The following is a 19746-nucleotide window of genomic DNA, read 5'->3' on the forward strand; positions in this document are numbered from 1 at the left end:
CCTGCAGATATTTGCCTTAGGCTTGAAACACACATCCGTGAAACACGTGCGTGTGTGGTCCGTTTCCGTGTATACTGGAGACACAGGCAAACGTGCACCAATGTTACTATATCTCTGCGGTTACAATTGCGTTTTTGGTTATGTCCGTGAGTCCGTCTCCGTGATGCGTTTTTTGGTCCGTGTCTCACGCCAGCATGTCCGTTTTCTGCACGCAACACGCAGCACGGACCCAATGAAAGTCAATGGGTCTGTGCGCACGTCCGAGTGACACGGACGCATCTCTGCTTGCTCCCTGTACGTTTTGTGCTTTTTTCATGTGATGTCGGTCTTTTTTCTTTTTCTGTTTCGTTCTCTCCCTCAGCCCGTCGGTCGGTCTCTATGTCTGTCGGTCGGTCTCTCTGTCTTATCTGTCCCTCTAGCTGTCTGTCGGTCAGTTCCCCCCCCCCCTCTCTCATACTTACCGCTCCCCGATCTCCGGCGCGGCGCTGCACTGCTGTTATAAAAACTTCGGCGGCTTTTACTATTTTGAAAAAGCCGGCCGCCCATTAATCAATCTCGTATTCCCTGCTTTACCCGCCCACCGGCGCCTGTGATTGGTTGCAGTCACACACACCCACCACGCTGAGTGACAGCTGTCTCACTGCACCCAATCACAGCAGCCGGTGGGCGTGTCTATACTGTGCATTGAAAAAAATAAATAAATAATTAAAAAAAACGGCGTGTGGTCCCCCCCCCATTTTAATACCAGCCAGATAAAGCCATACGGCTGAAGGCTGGTATTCTCAGGATGGGGAGCCCCACGTTATGGGAAGCCCCCCACCCTAACAATATCAGTCAGCAGCCGCCCAGAATTGCCGCATACATTATATGCGACAGTTCTGGAGCTGTACCCGGCTCTTCCCGATTTACCCTGGTGCGTTGGCAAATCGGGGTAATAAGGAGTTATTGGCAGCCCATAGCTGCCAATAAGTCCTAGATTAATCATGTCAGGCGTCTATGAGACACCTTCCATGATTAATCTGTAAGTGACAGTAAAAAAACACACACACCCGAAAAAAATCCTTTATTAGAAATAAAAAACACAAACAAATTCCCTCATTACCAATTTATTAACCCCGACAAACCCTCCATGTCCGGCGTAATCCACGGACCTCCGGTGGCCGCGAGTTACCTGACTGACAGCAGCTGATCGCGCTACTCATCTCATTAGCTGCGTGGAGGTGACCGGAGCGGCGGTGTCTTCTGCTGCTCCTGTCACCTCCATGCAGCAGAGCTGGAAGCGACGCTGGAGGTCCGTGGATTACGCCGGACATGGAGGGTTTGTCGGGGTTAATAAATTGGTAATGAGGGAATTTGTTTGTGTTTTTTATTTCTAATAAAGGATTTTTTTCGGGTGTGTGTGTTTTTTTACTGTCACTTACAGATTAATCATGGAAGGTGTCTCATAGACGCCTGACATGATTAATCTAGGACTTATTGGCAGCTATGGGCTGCCAATAACTCCTTATTACCCCGATTTGCCAACGCACCAGGGTAAATCGGGAAGAGCCGGGTACAGCCCCAGAACTGTCGCATATAATGTATGCGGCAATTCTGGGCGGCTGCTGACTGATATTGTTAGGGTGGGGGGCTCCCCATAACGTGGAGCTCCCCATCCTGAGAATACCAGCCTTCAGCCGTATGGCTTTATCTGGCTGGTATTAAAATGGGGGGGGACCGCACGCCGTTTTTTTTAATTATTTATTTATTTTTTTCAATGCACAGTATAGACACGCCCACCGGCTGCTGTGATTGGGTGCAGTGAGACAGCTGTCACTCAGCGTGGTGGGCGTGTGTGACTGCAACCAATCACAGGCACCGATGGGGGGAGAAAGCAGGGAATACGAGATTGTTTAATGAGCGGCCGGCTTTTTCAAATTAGAAAAAGCCGCCGAAGCAGTGTGAACGCCGTGCAGCGCCGGTGATCGGGGAACGGTGAGTATGAGAGAGGGGGGGACACTTCAGTCACTCGGGGGATTAGCGGTCACCGGTGAATCCTTCACAGGTGACCGCTAATCAGTACACGGCACACAGAGCCGCAGCATGACTATGAAGTCGGGTGAAGTTCACCCGACTTCATTCTCATCCCGCTACTCTGTCTTCCGACATGTAGTAACGACATTTTGCATCACACACGTACATTTCACACGGACAACACATACACATGTCAGTTATTTCACTCACGCACACACGGACATTCCACACGCACATACGGCTAGCATACGGGATACACACGCAGGCCACACATACCATAAAAACGGACCTAAAAAACGGAAAACGGACCCGAAAAACGGCCCATTTTACACGGACGTGGTTTTCACGGATGTGTGGCGGAGCCCTTAGGCTGGACTCACACGAGCGTATGGCATCCGATGCAAGAGCAATAGATGCGATATGCTAATGACTCCTGGCTCAGGCTCTGCTCCGAGCGTGAGCCGAGTGTCATGTGACTATGACCCGATCCTGCAGTCAGGTCACAGCTGTCAAGCTGAGAGCGGGCGCAGGCGCTCCATTGTCAGCCTGTGCGTATATCGCACTGCACTGGGATAACATCCAAGTGCAGTCTGATGTTTCTCTCGCACCCATTCACTTGAATGGGTGCGAGAGATCCGGCTCTTGCAGAAAACCGCAGCATGCTGCTACTTTTTTCGAATCCAGAATCTGGATGAAAAGCTGACCAACTGCTGTCCCTCATTGACTAACATTGGTCAGGGTGCAATGCGAGATTTCAACGCTCATGTGAGTATACCCTTAGGGTATGATTCCACTTGCGTATGACACTTGCGAGTCTCGCATCGGTATCACCCGACATGGCGCACACTCTCCTGACAGGAGCGCCTCAGCTCCATGGAAATACATGCAGCCGACCCGCTCCTCTCAGGAGACTGTGCGCCGTTCCGGGTGATACTGATGCGAGACTTGCATGAGGCATATGCAAGCGGAATCATACCCTGAGTGTCAATTTTGATTGTCCTGCTAATTCATGATATTTTCTGGTCTTTTAAAGGGAATAAACCACTAGGTTTTGACCCTATAAACTACAGGCAGTGCCATAATGGCGCTAGAATTGTGATAAAATGATACCTTTAGCTAATTACTCTGTATCAAAACTCGGATTTATCTTTGTTCAAACATTGGAAAATTAAGTAATTCATGCACTGGCTTGAGCATCAGGGTGGGATTTTGTGGGATCGGGTTTTCAGTAATGCTTTCTCCGCTGGCTGCCTCCCTCCCCGCTATTTAAATTTCTCCCCTCTGCCGCAGCGATTAGCGCTATGTCCTGAACGTGCGCAGTATTATTTACACTTAGGTACACTTTTTATTTGTGTTGAGGAAGGAGGCATAGCCTCCGAAACTGGTCATAAAATCACCTTCAATAATCTCTGTCTGATCCATGACCCTGGCAGCGCCGTGTTAACCCCTTCACTTCTTCATCTACGGTTATTGCAGTGTTATTTTCTCCAACTCTTCAACTAAATGGCGCCGGAGTCAGCGCATTGGTGTACCAAAATCTCCGGTGCTATATTACTGAGGAAACTGTGGAGATTAACATAAGTAGCAGTGGCGCATGCGCTGTTAAAGAAAAGCAATCTGCGCATGCGCCACCACCGTTCATATTCGTCTTTACAGTGTCTTCAATATGATGGCACCAGAGACCACGGTGCGCACATGCGCTGATTCCGGCACCCTTTTATTAACGTGTTGGAGAAAAACTTGAAATTAAAACTGCGCAAGTGCCGGACATAGCGCTAATCGCAGTGGCAGATGTAAGACATTTAAATAGAGGGGAGGCAGACTGCGAGGGGAGGAAGCATTAGAGAACACTCAACCCCACAAAGTCCCACCCCGATGCTCAAGGCAGTGCGGGAATTACGTCATTTTCGGATGTTTGGACAAAGATTACTCTGCAATCAAGACTCGGATTTGTCAGCTAAAGGTATCATATTAATCAGCATCCTAGAGCCATTATGGCACTGCCCTTAGTTTGTAGGGTGGTTGGTTCCCTTTAAACATTTGTGTTGTCTCCAAGTATCTGGTAACTTTTACCATCCATTTCTCAACTTCAGACTGAAGTTCAGAACCAGAACAATAATACAGATATCGAGGTTAAAGAAGAGACATATGTGAGCGGAGATGAGCCGAGTAACCGGGAGATTCCTACATATAACAGCTCAGGTGAGTGGTATTAAATGGAGCTTTGAAATTAATATATAATAGTATACAGTACATCCATTCTGACATGGATTTTCACAGTAAGTACACCAGTCTCATCAGGTTGTTTTTTCCCCCCAGCATTTGTAGTTTATATTGTAATATCTGAGGACAAGTCTGCTTTAAATTGAAGCTATTACAGAGTTGTGGTGGTTTAAATAGTGCAACGATACTACAAAACTTGTTAATAATGTTCTAAGAATACCTTAATTTAACCCCATCAGGACCTGGCCAGTTTCTGATTTTGAGCTTTAGTTCTTATTATGCCTTCCTTTACAAGTCTTACCATTTTAATCTTTTGTTCAACTAGCTTGTTTTTGTTTTTTTTGCAGCACAATTTGTCGTTTTTCACCATATAATATACTGGAAAAGGGGAAAATTATTCCAAATAGGGTGAAATTGTGAATAAAACACAATTCCACCATTTGTTTTTTTTGGCTTTTCTATTACAGCTTTCCCTATGTGGCAAAAAATAGATTTTTCAGTTCAGAACAATAACGGAGATATTACACTTATCGCATTTTTTGTTTTATAAGATGCAGCGGATTATAAGACGCATCCCAAATTTAGAGATAAAATAAAGGTAATAAAAATATGGTGTCCATTTTATCATCCGGTGGTGTCTTACTGGGGAGGTGGGACGGCAACATGGGTCACAGGAGGCAGGGTCAGTATAAGAGTACGGTGATGCTATCAGCGGTACAGATGGGGGCCCAGATACTCACTGCGGGCTGCAGTGCTGCATGATGCTGTGGCAGCCGGCGCGGCACGATGCTGTGGCAGCCGGCGCGGCACGGTGCTGGGGCAGCCGGCGCGGAACGATGCTGGGACGGTCGGCTTTGCACGATGCTGGTGCTCGCTGCAAGCGGTGAGGCTCTACCATTCTGAAGATGTTGGCGGTGAGAGATTCAAAGAAATGGCGGCTGCAGTCGGTGCATGCGCAGATGAGAGCTTGAGCCATCTGCGCATGCGCCTACTCTGTGTGCCATTATTTGAAAGCCGTTACCACGGACATCAGAATCACCCGTGCCTTGCCACCCAGAGCCTCGCAGAGCAGGGCCGCCTGCTGCCAACCCTCTCCACCATCCACCGGTAAGCTAGATTCGGATTTTAAGACGCACCCCTCATTTTCCTCCCAAATTTTTTTGAAGGAAAAGTGCGACTTATGATCTTAAAAATATGGTATTTTATTGCTATAATTTTAGTGGTTTGTAAGAAAAAAAAAAGAAAAAAAAGTAATTTAATTGTGTCGCTATTTTCTGAGATTTGACTTTTTTTTCTTTTCTTTAATTGATTGAGCTCTTTAAGGATTTGTTTTTACCTCAGACTCTAATTTTATGGATGAAATTTTGTGGAACATATGATGTTGTGACTGCTATTTATTGCATGTTTGGGGGAGATACAGTTACAGAGAAAAGGCAATGCTGGCTTTTTTTTTTTTTGGGCCATTTGAGTTAGTTAAATCTTCCTAGTACATATTTGTATGGTTGCGGTCATACCAAATACGTTTATTTAAAATTTCTTTTTTTTTTTTTTTTTTTTAATTAAAAGCAGAGAAATTATTTAAGGACAAATTAAGGTATAGCAGAATATAGCATGAGAGTAATATGGCAAATTAATTATTATAATTAGGTCTGCGTGTCCAAATTTCCCAGCTAAGTCTCCACTTTGAATAATTAGAGGGGTTTTCCTGTAAAACAAATTATTACCTATCCTTCGCGTAAATGGTGACATTCAAAACTACAACTCATTTCACAAAAAAAACAAGCTTTCATCCACCTCTGTCAGACTCTCCTTGCCTACATTATGTTGCTATCAGATGAGGTAGCAAAAACCTGCTGCTCCCTTTGAAGCTATAAGGGATTGAATTATATGGGAGGGGATAAAGAACAGGAAATCTTCAGCATAAGCGGCAACCTCTCAAATTCTGATTCTATCTGTAATTCCAGCTGTATTGGGCAAAATGTATATAACATAGCAACACATTTTTAAGGTTTCATTATTAAAAAAAATAATAAATTTAGATTGTTTTTTGTAGATGACTGTACCAGAAGCTCAGAGAGAGATGTGACGTTGGATTTGAAAGTCTATAATCCTGATATCATACAAGCTCCACATGAAGAACATGTCGATATCCCTGATATACCCTCATCTTCTAATTCATCACACACCGATAAACAAAATAAAATTGACAGGAGAACAAAAAGTCAAACGTCTCACACAAGTGTGAAGCCATATTCATGTTCAGAATGTGGAAAATGTTTTATCCAGAAATCACATCTTGTTATACATGAAAGAATTCACACAGGTGAGAAGCCGTATTCGTGTTCAGAATGTGGAAAATGTTTTAACAAGAAATCACATCTTGTTATACATGAAAGAATTCACACTGGTGAAAAACCATATTTATGTTCAGAATGTGGGAAATATTTTAACCAAAGATCACATCTTGTTAATCATCAGAGAATTCACACAGGGGTGAAGCCGTATTTATGTTCGGAATGTGGTAAATATTTTTACCAGAAATCACATCTTATTAATCATCAGAGAATTCACACAGGGGAGAAGCCGTATTCATGCCCAGAATGTGGTAAATGTTTTAAAACTCAAACCTATCTTGTTATACATGAAAGAAGTCACACACGAGAGAAGCCATATGAATGTTCAGAATGTGGTAAATGTTTTATAATTAAATCACATCTTGTAAGACATCAGAGAAGTCATACAGGTGAGAAACCATATTCATGCCCAGAATGTGGAAAACGTTTTACAAGTAAATCAAGTCTTGATATACATAAAAGAACTCACACCCGGGAGAAGCCATATTCATGTTTAGAATGTGGGAAATGTTTTAACTACAAATCACATCTTAATAGGCATCAGAAAACTCATTCGGGAGAGAAGCCATATTCATGCTCAAAATGTGGGAAACATTTTACACGTGAATCAGGTCTTGCCAAACATGAAAGAAGGCACACAGGGGAGAAGTCATATTCATGTTCAGAATGTGAAAAATATTTTATCCAGAAGTCAGAGCTTGTTAAACACCAGAGAATTCACACAGGTGAGAAGCCATATTCATGTTCACAATGTGGAAAAGATTTCAACCAAAAATCACATCTCGTTAATCACCATAGAATTCACACAGGGGAGAAACCGTACTCCTGTTCTAAATGTGGGAACAGGTTTACCCGCAAATCAAGTCTTCAATTACATCAAAAATTTGCATGTATTTTATGAAATGTATGTAATTACCAATAAACATCTTTATTTGCTCTCCAATTGCTGATTGATATACATGACTGTAGCTTGTCTGAGTACATTGTTACTACATTCCCTCTGATATTGGCCCGATTACACAGGTATGCAAAATTTGAGTTTATGAAAATTGTTTCAAATCCAAATGACGGATTCCTATGTCTTCTTATGCCCTGATGTAAAAAAAAAAACACAACACTTCTATTTTTAACCATCATGTATGGATTTTGCAAAAATTGCTAGTGAAATTACGAACAAGGCAGATCAACAAGAAAAATCTTTAATGTAGCCAAAACTGTGCACAATATTATATTTAAAAATGTATTGAACATTCATTCTTCTTTCAATCTTCTGTTCAAAGCTTCTTTTGATCCTTTTTCTCTTATAGAAGGCTGCGGATCTTCTCTGTGAAGACTCCTGCAGTAGGCCCCCAACATGTTTACAATCCATCTATAGTCATGGCCGAAAGTGTTGGCACCCTTGAAATTGTTCCAAAAAATGAAGTATTTCTCCCAGAAAATTATTGCAATTATACATGTTTTGTTATACAGGTTTATTTTCTTTGTGTGTTTTGGAACAACACACAAATAAAACAGAGAACAAAAGGCAAATTGTACTTAATTTCACAAAAAACTACAAAAATGGACAAAATAGTTGGCACTCACATCTTAACCCCTTAACAACATTGGACGTACTGGGTATGTCCTGTCTGTCTGGGCCTTAACGACCAAGGACGTACTCAGTACGTCCTAGTGATCGCGGGGATCCAGGCACTGTACCGCCGCAATCACCATAGGGTCTGCAGCTTATCTTGTAGCCGAGACCTGGCTGTTATTGCAAGGAGCAGTGCCTGTGCCGCTCACGTCAGTTTAACCGCCTGAATGCTGCGATGAATAGTGATCACAGCACTCAGGTGGCAGGGAGGGGATCGGGTCCCTGTAATACGATCACAGGGACCCGATCACTGGCATACCAACCCTGGTTCTTCACCATGATGAGCTTGGGACACCCTGTTATGGAGAGCCTCACACACCATGCCAGATACATGGTGTGTGAGGCAAACTGTCAGTGCTGCGAGTGCTGTACTCACATATAATCAACTGCAGTGATCAAGCACTGCAGTGGATTATATCATTGATCAAAGCACTGAAAGTTAATGTCCCATAAAAAGATTAAGTAAAAAAAACTAAAAAATGGAAAAAGTGTAAAAAAAATGTGAAAAATAAAATATTCCAATAAATGTGTATGTATGAAAAAAATAAACAAAAAAAGTACACATATTCGGTATTACTGCATCTGTAACAACCCAAGCTATAAAATTGTCAGACTAGTTAACCCCTTCAGTAAACACGGTAAAAATAAATTTAAACATACAAAACCTGTCTTTTCATCACACAGCTGACAAAAAAAGCGAACAAAAAGTCATGTACTAATACAAAACGGTACCACTGAAAACGTCAATTTTGTAAAAAACAAACAAAACACAATTCCTGGATTTCTGTTTCTTCATAATTTTGCCTCACATAAAGCGGAGTAAAAAGCAATCAAAAAATATTATGTGGCCCAAAATGGTACCAATAAAAACTCCAACTCATCCCATAAAAAACAAGCCCTCACATGACTCTGTTGGCAAAAAAAAAATAAAAAAACCCTATATCCTTCAAAATTTAGTTATGCAAAAGAATGTTTATTTTGAAGAAAAAAAAAAAAAAGCAGTTTTATTGGTGGGTATATTTAGTTGCCAAACCCAAAAAAACTATATAAACCTGGTATCACTCTAATCATACCGGCAGGAATAAAGGCGCCTAATCATTTATACCGCACATTTAAGGCCGGCTTCTCACTTGCGATTTTCTCGCACAAGTGCAATGCGAGAAAATCTCGCACGAGTGCAATGCAAGAAAATCTCGCACGAGTGCAATGCAAGAAAATATTGCATTGCACTCGGATCCATGTTAATCAATGAGGTAGCTCCCATCTGCTATTTTTTTCTCAGTCCAAATAGGACTGAGAAAAAAAATCACAGCATGCTGCGTTTTGGTGAGTTTCTCGCACAAGTCTCTCCAATGCAAGTCTATGGGTGCGTACGGACCATCCTAGTGACATGCGTTTTTCTCAATACATTTCACGCATGTAGCAGAGAGCAATGTTAATGCTCCTGTACATAACATTACATGAATAGCAGCTGCTGATTGTAAAAACTGATTGCACACTGACAGCACACAGATGAAAAGTGATGACTAGTGAACTAAAATCGGCCTAGTTTTTATCATGCAACTCGGACCGATTTTACACGCATAAGTGTGTTTCCAGCCTAACAGTGTAAAAAATAAATAAATAAAGCCAATTCTTCATCTGCTGATGATTTGTTTATTCTGCATCCCAAATCTCGCAGAACGGCGATGCTGATACAGTTGTGCTCAAACATTTACATACCCCGGCAGATTTTTTTTGTTTTCTTGGCCTTTTTTAAGACTATATGAATGATAACACAAAAACATTTTTTTCCACTCATGGTTAGTGGTTGGGTGAGGCCACTTATGTCAAACTACTGTGTTTTCTCTTTATAAAATCATAATGACAACCAAAAACTTCCAAATGAGTCTGATCAAAAGTTCACATATCCAAGTTCTTAATACCGTGTGTTGCCCCCTCTAACATCAATGACAGCTTGAAGCCTTTTGGGGTAATTGTAGATGAGGCTCTTTATTTTCTCAGATGGTAAAGCCACCCATTCTTCTTGGCGTCTCCAGTTCCTGTAAATTCCCGGGCTTTCTTGCATGAACGGTGCGCTTGAGTTCTCCTCAGAGTGGCTCACTGATATTGAGGTTAGGAGACTGAGATGGCCACTCCAGAACCTTCATTTTGTTCTGCTGTAGCCAATGACAGGTCGACTTGGCCTTGTGTTTTGGATAATTGTCATGTTAAAACGTCCGATGCGCAGCTTCCGGGCTGATTAATGCAAATTTGCCTCCAGTATTTGCTGATAACGTGCTCCATTCATCTTTCCTTCAACTTTGACCAAGTTTCCTGTGCCTTTGTAGCTCACACATCCCCACATTATCAGCGATCCACCTCCATGTTCTACAGTAGGAATGGTGTTCCTTTCATGATAGGCCTTGTTGACAACTCTCCAAATGTAACGTTTATGGTTGTGGCCAAAAAGTTTGATTTTGGTCTCATCACTCCAAACTACCTTATTCCACAAGTTTGTAGGCTTGTCTTTGTGCTGTTTGCCATATTGTAGGTGAGATACTTTGTGGCATTTGCACAGTAATAGTTTTCTTCTTGTGACTCGACCATGCAGCTCATTTTTCTCCAAGTGCCTCCTTATTTTGCATCTTGAAACAGCCACACCACTAGTTTTCAGTGAATCCAGTATTTCAGCTGATGTTATTTGTGGAATTTTTTTCGCATCCCGAACAATTTTGCTGGCAGTTATGGCCGAAATTTTTGTTGGTCTACCTGATCATGATTTGGTTTATACAGAGCTCCTAATTTTCCATTTGTTAATCACAGTTTGAACACTGCTGACTGGCATTATCAATTCCTTGGATATCTTTTTGTATCCCTTTCCTGTTTTATACAGTTCAACTATCTTTTCCCATTGACAATTCTTTTGCTTTACCCATTAATCACATTCTAGTGCTCAACGCTGAGTACTCACCCTGGTGATTACATGTAAATCTCTGAAAAATGTGATTCAGATAAAATTGACAATGGAAAATTCAGTGTAATGAGGCCGAAAGAGTCACTTTGAACTCACATGGCCTGTGGTCTGGCGGTTTCCATCTTGTTACCCTTCACAAAAGTGCGGTCATCAACAGTTTTGTTCACCTTTGAAAAGAAGGACACCACTGAACAAAGGCCAAACAGAGCCTGGAGTAACTCTGCTGCCTAATTACAGTCAATGGGTCCATCGGGGGTTTCATATGAATAATGTATTTCAGGAGATGTAGATGGAAACCCCGATGTAAATACTCAGCCAGCATAGCACACAGGAAAAATGTGACCTGATCCAAAATGTTCTGTACTTAAATCGCCACCAAATACCATTTAACTCACCCACAAAAGTCCTCACTCAGGTCTGTCATCTGTTGATGGAAATATAGGGGACTTCCACGCTACTGGTAACACAAAGGCTCTGGAATAAAGCTATGGCTTCCCCCTCAATAAAGAAACCCAGCAAAATCTGTTCTCCAAAATCCAAATGCCCCCCTCCCTTCTAAGCCCCACAATGTGCCTAAACCACAGTTAGCATTCCAATGTTTAGCATTATTCTAGTGAGGAGAGCCCGCTTAATTTATGGGGTGCAGATCTCCAGAAGCGCAAGCTGTACTGGTCATGACAAGGACTTACTTGCAATTTTTATTTCTGCAACAGTCACTGCGTTTGACATCATGGGTGTTTTACAGAGACTAAATTGTCACCCTAACCCATAAGTGAATTCACAGAGGGGTGTAGTTTCTAAAATTAGGTCACTTGAGGGTTTTTTCTGTTCTGGCACTTAGGGGCTCCGCAAATGGAGTCCACAAATTATTCTAGGAAAATCTGTGCTCCAAAAATTAAATGTCGCTCCTTCCCTCCCGAGCCCTGCAGTGTGTCTAAACAGTACTGTACAGTACATGTGAGGCACTGCCACAATTGGCAATCTGGGGTTAAAACAACATTTTAGTGGTAAAAATGTAATTATTTTTTCTTCATCACCCAATAGTGTACCATTTTGTGACACACCTGTGGTGTCAATATGCTTACTGTACCCCTAGATTAATTCATTCAGGAGTGCAGTTTGTAAAATGGGATAACTTGTGGGGGGGCTCCACTGTTTAGTTACCTCAGGAGACTGGCAATGTGACATGGCACCCGCAAACCATTCCAACTACATCTAAATTCAAATATGGTGCTCGTTTCTTCTTCACTTTGCACTGTGCCTCAACAGTAATTTTTGAACACATACTGTATGCTGTATTGGCGTACTCAGAAGAAATTGCACAACAAATTGTATGGTGCATCCTCTCCTGTGACCCTCGGGAAAATGAAAAATTTGGGGTTAAAGGAACATTTTTGTGGTTAAAAATTTATTTTTTCATTTTCAAAGCGTAACGTTATAAAATTATGTGAAGTACCTGGGTGTTCAAGGTGCTCACCAAATATATAGATACAATCCTTTATGTGCTTATTTTCCAAAAAGGGGTCACTTGGAGGGAGCTCCACTGTTTAGGCACCTCCGGGGCTCTCCAAACGCAGCATTGCATCCATCTGAGGTAGGGGTGGGGGCTGTTTTGTCTCAGGGTCCATCGGTTGGTGAACTTCGCCCATGTGCATTCTTTTCTAAGAAGTTATCGCTGGCCGAACGTAATTATGACATTGGTAATAGGGAATTACTCAACATCATATTGGCATTTGAGGAATGGCAACACTTTTTGGAGGAAGCTATTCACCCTGTCACGGTCATTTTTTTCGTAACTTACTATCATGGTTCTAAAAACACTATGCAGATGCATTGTCCAGGAGTTTTCCAGGTGGGGAACCTTAGGAGGAATCTGTACCAATCCTGCAGAAGGGAGTGATGGTGTTGGCATTCAGTACACAGGTTGAGTCTGAAATTGCTGAAGCCCAGAATGAGGCACCATCGGGGGTTCCATTTAATAAGTCATTTGTTCCCCTGAATCTGCGCTTTAAGGTCTGTCCTGGCAGGTCACCATGAGGTGAAGGGAACGCTGGTTTTCCTGTCGTGTCTGTTTTGGTGGCCCAAAATCAGGAGGGCTGTGGTCTGCTATGTGTCTGCTTGTGCCACCTGTGCACGTTCTAAAGGGGGCTTTACACGCTACGATATCGTTAATGAATTATCGTCGGGGTCACATTGTTTGTGACGCACATCCGGTATCATTAACGATATCGCAGCATGTGACACTTACCAGTGACCTTAACCGACCTCAAAAGTGGTGAAAATCGTTCACCATGGAGAGGTCGTCCTAAAACAAAAAATCGTTAATGGTTTATTATCGATGTTGTTCGTTGCTCCTGCGGCAGCACACATCGTTGTGTGTGACACCGCATGAACGACGAACGTCTCCTTACCTGCGTCCACCGGCAATGCGGAAGGAAGGAGGTGGGCGGGATGTTACGTCCCGCTCATCTCCGCCCCTCCGCTTCTATTGGCCGGCCGCTTAGTTACGTCGCGGTGACGTCGCTGTGATGCCGAATGCACCCCCCCTTGAGGGAGGGATTGTTTGGCAGACACAGCGACGACGACGACCAGGTATGTGCATGTGACGCTGCCGTAGCGATAATGTTCACTGCGGCAGCGATCACACAATATCGCATGTGCAACGGGGGCGGGTGCTTTCACGCTCGATATCGCTAGCAGTTGCTAGGAATATCGTAGTGTGTAAAGCCCCCTTAAGTCATCTCACTCTTGTCCATCTGGTTGTTTGCGGCCATTAATTGTACCTAGCAAACTTTGGACAGATATTTCCAAGGATTTCATTACAGATCTTCCACCTTCTGCTGGTAATGCAGTCATTTTTGTTGTGGTTGACTGACAGGTTTTCCAAAATTAAACATTTTATTGCTTTGCCTTCTTTACCCAAAGCTAAAACGTTAGGTCAGTTATTTACACGTGAAATTGTCAGACTCTATGGAGTCTCATCTGACATTGTCTGTGGTAGGGGTACTCAATTTATTGCAAATTTCTGGAGGTCATTCTCCTCTCGCTTAGGCTACTTTCACACATCCGGTTTGAGCCGTGCGGCTCAATCCGGCTGTGAAACCTATGCAACGGATGCGGTGAAAACACCGCATCCTTTGCATAAGTTTTTACATGCGGCCGGTCAGTTTTTTTCCGGTTGCGGCACGCTACTGAGCATGCGCAGTGGAAAAAAACGCATGTGGCGGCCGGATGCGTTTTTTTCCGCATTGCGCCGCATCCGGCATCCATAGCCATGCATTGAAAATGCGCCGCAGCGGCCGGATGCGGCGCGATGCGGTTTTTTTTTGCCGGAGCAAAAAACGTTGCAGGGAACGTTCTATCCAGCCGCCGCATTTATTTATTTTGCCGCATCCGGAAAAAAACGGATGCACCGCAAAGCCATCAGGTACAATCTGGTTACAATGCAAGTCTATGGGGATAAACCGGATGCGATACTGGATCCGGTTTACCCGTTTTTTTCCGGATTGTACCTGATGGGAAAAAACTGATGTGTGAAAGTAGCCTTAGGGATTAAATTGTTTCATTCATTGGCGTTCTATCCACAGTCTAATGAGCAAACAGAGTGCATGAATCAGAACATGGAGAAGTATTTGCACTGTTTTGCCTCTGAAAACAAGGAGGAGTGGTTCTCATTCTTTCCTATGTCTGAATTTGCTATTGATAATCACCAGTCCTCTGTTGTGTATCCCTTCTTTTATGTCTATGTTCAGCATCCTCAATTCTGTACTTTTCTTAAAGGTCACTCTTCCGGAGTACCTGAAGAGGACAGATTAGGTGCAACAGTATCATCTACATGGAGAAAAGTTCAGCAGCACTTGCCTAGCATGGGCTCTAGGTATAAGCGTGTGCCTGACTGTGGAAATTGTGCCTGGTTCAGAACTGTGCGTGGGTGATTTGATTTGGTTATCCAGTAAAAATATTAAGCTTAAGATATCTCCACTTAAGTTAGGACCTTGTTTTATCAGTCCATTCAAAATTTCTGCCATCATCAACCCACTGGCCTTCCGTTTGGCCATACCTGCGGTGTATAAAATCCATAATGTTTTTCATAAGTCTCTATTAAATAAGTTTGTGGGTCAGGAACTTCCCTTCCCACCTCTTTTTTGAAGTTTGAGTTGTCTAAAATTATTGATTCCTGTGTCGTTTGTTGTACTCTGCAATATCTGGTGAACTGGCAGGGTAATGGTTCTGAGGAAAGGACTTGGGTGCCAAGTCCACACCCATTTCACAGTCACGCCCATATCCACTCCCCATCCATACCCATTCAGCATGGACACGCAGGCAGCCGGAGGGCCTCCAGCATGGACAAGCAGGCAGCCGGCGGGCCTCCAGCATGGACACGCAGGCAGCCGGCGGGCCTCCAGGATGGACACGCAGGCAGCCGGCGAACCTTCAGCATGGACACGCAGGCAGCCGGCGAACCTTCAGCATGGACACGCAGGCAGCCGGCGGGCCTCCAGCATGGACACGCAGGCAGCCGGCGGGCCTCCAGCATGGACACGCAGGCAGCCAGCGGGCCTCCAGGATGGACACGCAAGCAGCCGGCGGGCCTCCAGCAGGCGGCGGGGGGCGCCCGCACAGACAGGCGGCCGGCCGCATGCACAGACAGGCGGCGGGGGGCGCCCGCACAGAGAGGCACGCAGAGACAGGTGGCCGTCCACCCGCAGAGACAGGCGGCCGGCCGCCCGCAGAGACAGGCGGCCGGCCGCCCGCAGAGACAGGCGGCCGGCCGACCGCAGAGAGAGGCGGCCGGCCGACCGCACAGAGAGGCTCCGGCCGGGGGGAGGGGGGGAATCAGCGCTGGGGAGATTCAGTTTACATACCTTAGCAGCAGCACAGAGACTAGTTTCGGGCAGCGCGCTCCTCTCTGTTATGCCACGTCACGTGTTAGGATGGTAGGAGGGAAAAGCAGTGAGGCGGGGAGAGAGTGGGTGGGCGGAGCCCGGGATACGGCCGTCCCGCCCATGGCAACGGGACAAACAATGCAAAGTGTGATAGTCCCGCTGTATCCGGGACGGTTGGGAGGTATGCAAAAGCGTTCACACTTTGCACAGTGCTCAGTCCCGCGAGAGTGTCACTGGGCATGCGCGAGACTTCGGGAGGACAGTTACATGAGGAAGGCGTCCTCATGTATGTAAATGAGCAATGGGGGACTGCGTAAAGCGGCAGGAGAGGGAATAACGGACGCAAGACAGCCCACCCCCGTGACCATAAAAAAACATTTGCATACAAAAAGGTAAGACTTTATAAAAATACTTTATAAAGTCTTACCATTTTGTATGCAAATGTTTTTTATGGTCACGGGGGCGGGCTGTCTTGCGTCCGTTATTCTCCCTATTATTTATTAGTATTTTTTAGGTTTCAAAGGGGGGCAGAATAACAACAGGAACCTTTCCAGAATGCAGCCCAGGAGCTGCAGAGGGGGAATCTTTTAGTTTTGTGAAATTTCTGCTGACAGGTCCCCTTTAACTGGTAGGGGAGCCAGGATAAAGCAGAGCTGAACCTGTTGGGCAGCTAGGACCCAGCAGCTCCACAGGCAGGAGACCACTGATCGGTAAGCTAATAGAAGTCTGCAGATGCCTACTCTGCAGAGGTTATTACTGGCCAGTGCTATTTGCAGGAGAGATAAGTGCTGATTGCACTTTCTCCTCAGCTTCCTGATTCCCCTGTCTGGAGCAGCGAGGCGGCGCTACAGTGGGTGGGCGGAGCACGGGATAAATAGGCGCACGGGCGGGACTCAGGATCAAAGGCTCAAAAGCGTGAGAGTCCCGCTGTATCCGGGACGGTTGGGAGGTATGCCCTCGTAAAGGGGTCCTGCCACACTGTGTTCAGCTCTAAACTCTCCCGAGTGTCATGGTAACTTCTGACCCTGTTCACAGTGCAGAGTCTGACACGTGACACCATGGTTTCCCTGGTGCATTTGAGTTGCACAGTCAGACTTGGGTGTTGACCAGTTGTGTGCTTATTAGTTACAAAAATTCCAAGGGCGATTGCATGATTGTTTTTGAGATATATTATTCACTGTGTTTGTGACGCCCTGGGCAAGCCAGGGGTCACAGGTCATAACACCACCACACCCTACACCCCAGTTAGGAACATCAAAGCTAACCCAAAATCCTTGTTGCCTTCCTCCAGAGGCTGATGTTCACACCAGGGGGTGGGCCAGGCGGTTGGCTCCGCCCACCGAGGAGTTCACAGCCCTGGAGGCGGGAAAACCAGCAGTGAGCTCAGGTAAGAGCTAGAGAAAGGAGTAAACAGCTAAGATGAGTTAAGGAAGTGAAAGTAGTGAAGTGAAGGAAGTAAAGTGGAAAAGGAGGAAAGTAAGAGCGGTGACAGTAAGAAAGCCTGAAGTTGGTCCAGCTGTGTGCAGGACAGAGTCAGCAAGGTCAGCAACGGCAGTGATTGTCCGGAGGGGTGACCGTTTGGAAGTTCCTGGAAGGACCGCGGATGGGTGGTGGCCCGGCGGTCTGGAGCAGTGGACAAAGGACAGTCAGCACCAGGGCAGGGGCCTCTCGGACCCCGGCAAGGCTAGGAGTCGCCATAATTTGCCAAATCCGTCAGTGAAGGGGACGTAGATCCCCCAGCAACCAAGTCCCGATTGAAGGCAACAGCCCAACCATTACAGTAGAGACACCGCCACCGCCAGGGCACCAGTTTCTAAGGGCCAGCGCCTGCGGGCAAAGAGTAGAGCTCCTCCGGTCCAGCTTGAAGCCGGGGAGCGGGTTACCGGTGGGAACCCATCGAGACCATCAACAACATCAGGTGCAGGAAAAAGGGACATCACCGTCACCTACTGGGGAAAGCAAGTGCAGCCGTCCGTGGGAACCGTCTTTCCAGCCGTGTGTTTTACCGAGAACTGTGTCAACGTCTCAGGCTGAGTGAGTACCACAGTGCCACAAGGCACAGCGCTGCCCCCGCGTCCCTGCGCCCACCAAGCCCTGCATCCCCCACCTCACCACTGGGCCCCGGGATCACCAACCCCTACCCACAGAGGGGCAACACAACAACTTGCTGCTTCACACCATCACTCCCGGGATCCCCACACCGAGCAGCGGTGGTGCTAACAAATCACCACAACCGTGGGTGGCGTCACGGACAATAAACAATCTCCACACCCAAATTCCCCTTTCACTCAGGGGCGAGGAGCGCAGCTCGAGAACCCCCGGGATCCGGCCCACCGCTCGAGCCACCACTGAGCAGCAGCAGCCGGACCCGAGCAGAGGGGTGAGCGCAGTGCTGACACCCTCCTCCCCGCCCGCGACATGTTCACTATATGGTAAAGTGATGTGTCTGTGTGATGCCTCAGGTCGGTATGAGTTTGTAGACACCAAACATGTATAGGTTTACTTTTATCTAAGGGATTAAAAAAATCCGCAGTTTGTCCAAAAACAGTGGCACACTTTTCGTGCCATTTTCCGCAACCCATAGCGTTCTCATTTTTCAGGATCTATAGCTCAGTGATAGCTTATTTTTTGTGTCTCAAGCTGACATTTTTAATGGTACCATTTTTGCCGGTTATTGCAATTTGCGGCGACCAAAAAACTTAGTTTTGGCGCTTGGATTTTTTTTGTCGCTACGCCGTTTACCATTCAGATTAATTGATTTTATATTTTAATAGATCGGGCATTTCTGAATGCGGCGATACAAAATATGAGTGTATATATACAGTACAGACCAAAAGTTTGGACACACCTCCTCTCTAAAACAACTATTAAGAGGAGACTTTGTGCAGTAGGCCTTCATGGTAAAATAGCTGCTAGGAAACCACTGCTAAGGTCAGGCAACAAGCAGAAGAGACTTGTTTGGGCTAAAGAACACAAGGAATGGACATTAGACCAGTGGAAATCTGTGCTTTGGTCTGATGTGTCTAAATTTGAGATCTTTGGATCCAACCGCCGTGTCTTTGTAGAAAAGGTGAACGGATGGACTCTACATGGCTGGTTCCCACCGTGAAGCATGGAGGAGGGGGTGTGATGGTGTGGGGGTACTTTGCTGGTGACACTGTTGGGGATTTATTCAAAATTGAAGACATACTAAACCAGCATGGCTACCACAGCATCTTGCAGCAGCGTGCTATTCCATCCGGTTTGCGTTTAGTTGGACCATCATTTATTTTTCAACAGCACAATGACCCCAAACACACCTCCAGGCTGTCTAAGGGCTATTTGACTAAGAAGGAGAGTGATGGGATGCTACGCCAGATGACCTGGCTTCCACAGTCACCAGACCTGAATCCAATCGAGATGGTTTGGGGTGAGCTGGACCGCAGAGTGAAGGCAAAAGGGCTAACAAGTGCTAAGCATTTCTGGGAACTCCTTCAAGACTGTTGGAAGACCATTTCCGGTGACTATCTCTTGAAGCTCATCAAGAGAATGCCAAGAGTGTGCAAAGCAGTAATCAAAGCAAAAGGTGGCTACTTTGAAGAACCTTGAATATAAGACATATTTTCAGTTGTTTCACAATTTTTTAAGTATTTCATCCACATGTTTTAATTCATAGTTTTGATGCCTTCAATGTGAATCTAC

At 45.2% G+C, this 19746-nt stretch overlaps 1 protein-coding gene across 1 annotated transcript in view; it reads left to right on the forward strand.

Annotated features, from left to right (window-relative positions):
• The window catches only part of LOC142312574 (uncharacterized), a 103260-nt gene that overhangs the window by 14702 nt on the left and 68812 nt on the right, over window positions 1–19746 (forward strand). The window contains exons 6-7 of the mRNA XM_075351565.1: window positions 4107–4215; window positions 6290–7480. Of these exons, the coding sequence (XP_075207680.1) occupies window positions 4107–4215; window positions 6290–7480 (1300 nt within the window). The remainder of the gene's footprint in view (window positions 1–4106; window positions 4216–6289; window positions 7481–19746) is intronic.

The sequence above is a fragment of the Anomaloglossus baeobatrachus genome, chromosome 5 (genome assembly GCF_048569485.1).
Source record: "Anomaloglossus baeobatrachus isolate aAnoBae1 chromosome 5, aAnoBae1.hap1, whole genome shotgun sequence".
NCBI classification, from domain to species: domain Eukaryota; kingdom Metazoa; phylum Chordata; class Amphibia; order Anura; family Aromobatidae; genus Anomaloglossus; species Anomaloglossus baeobatrachus.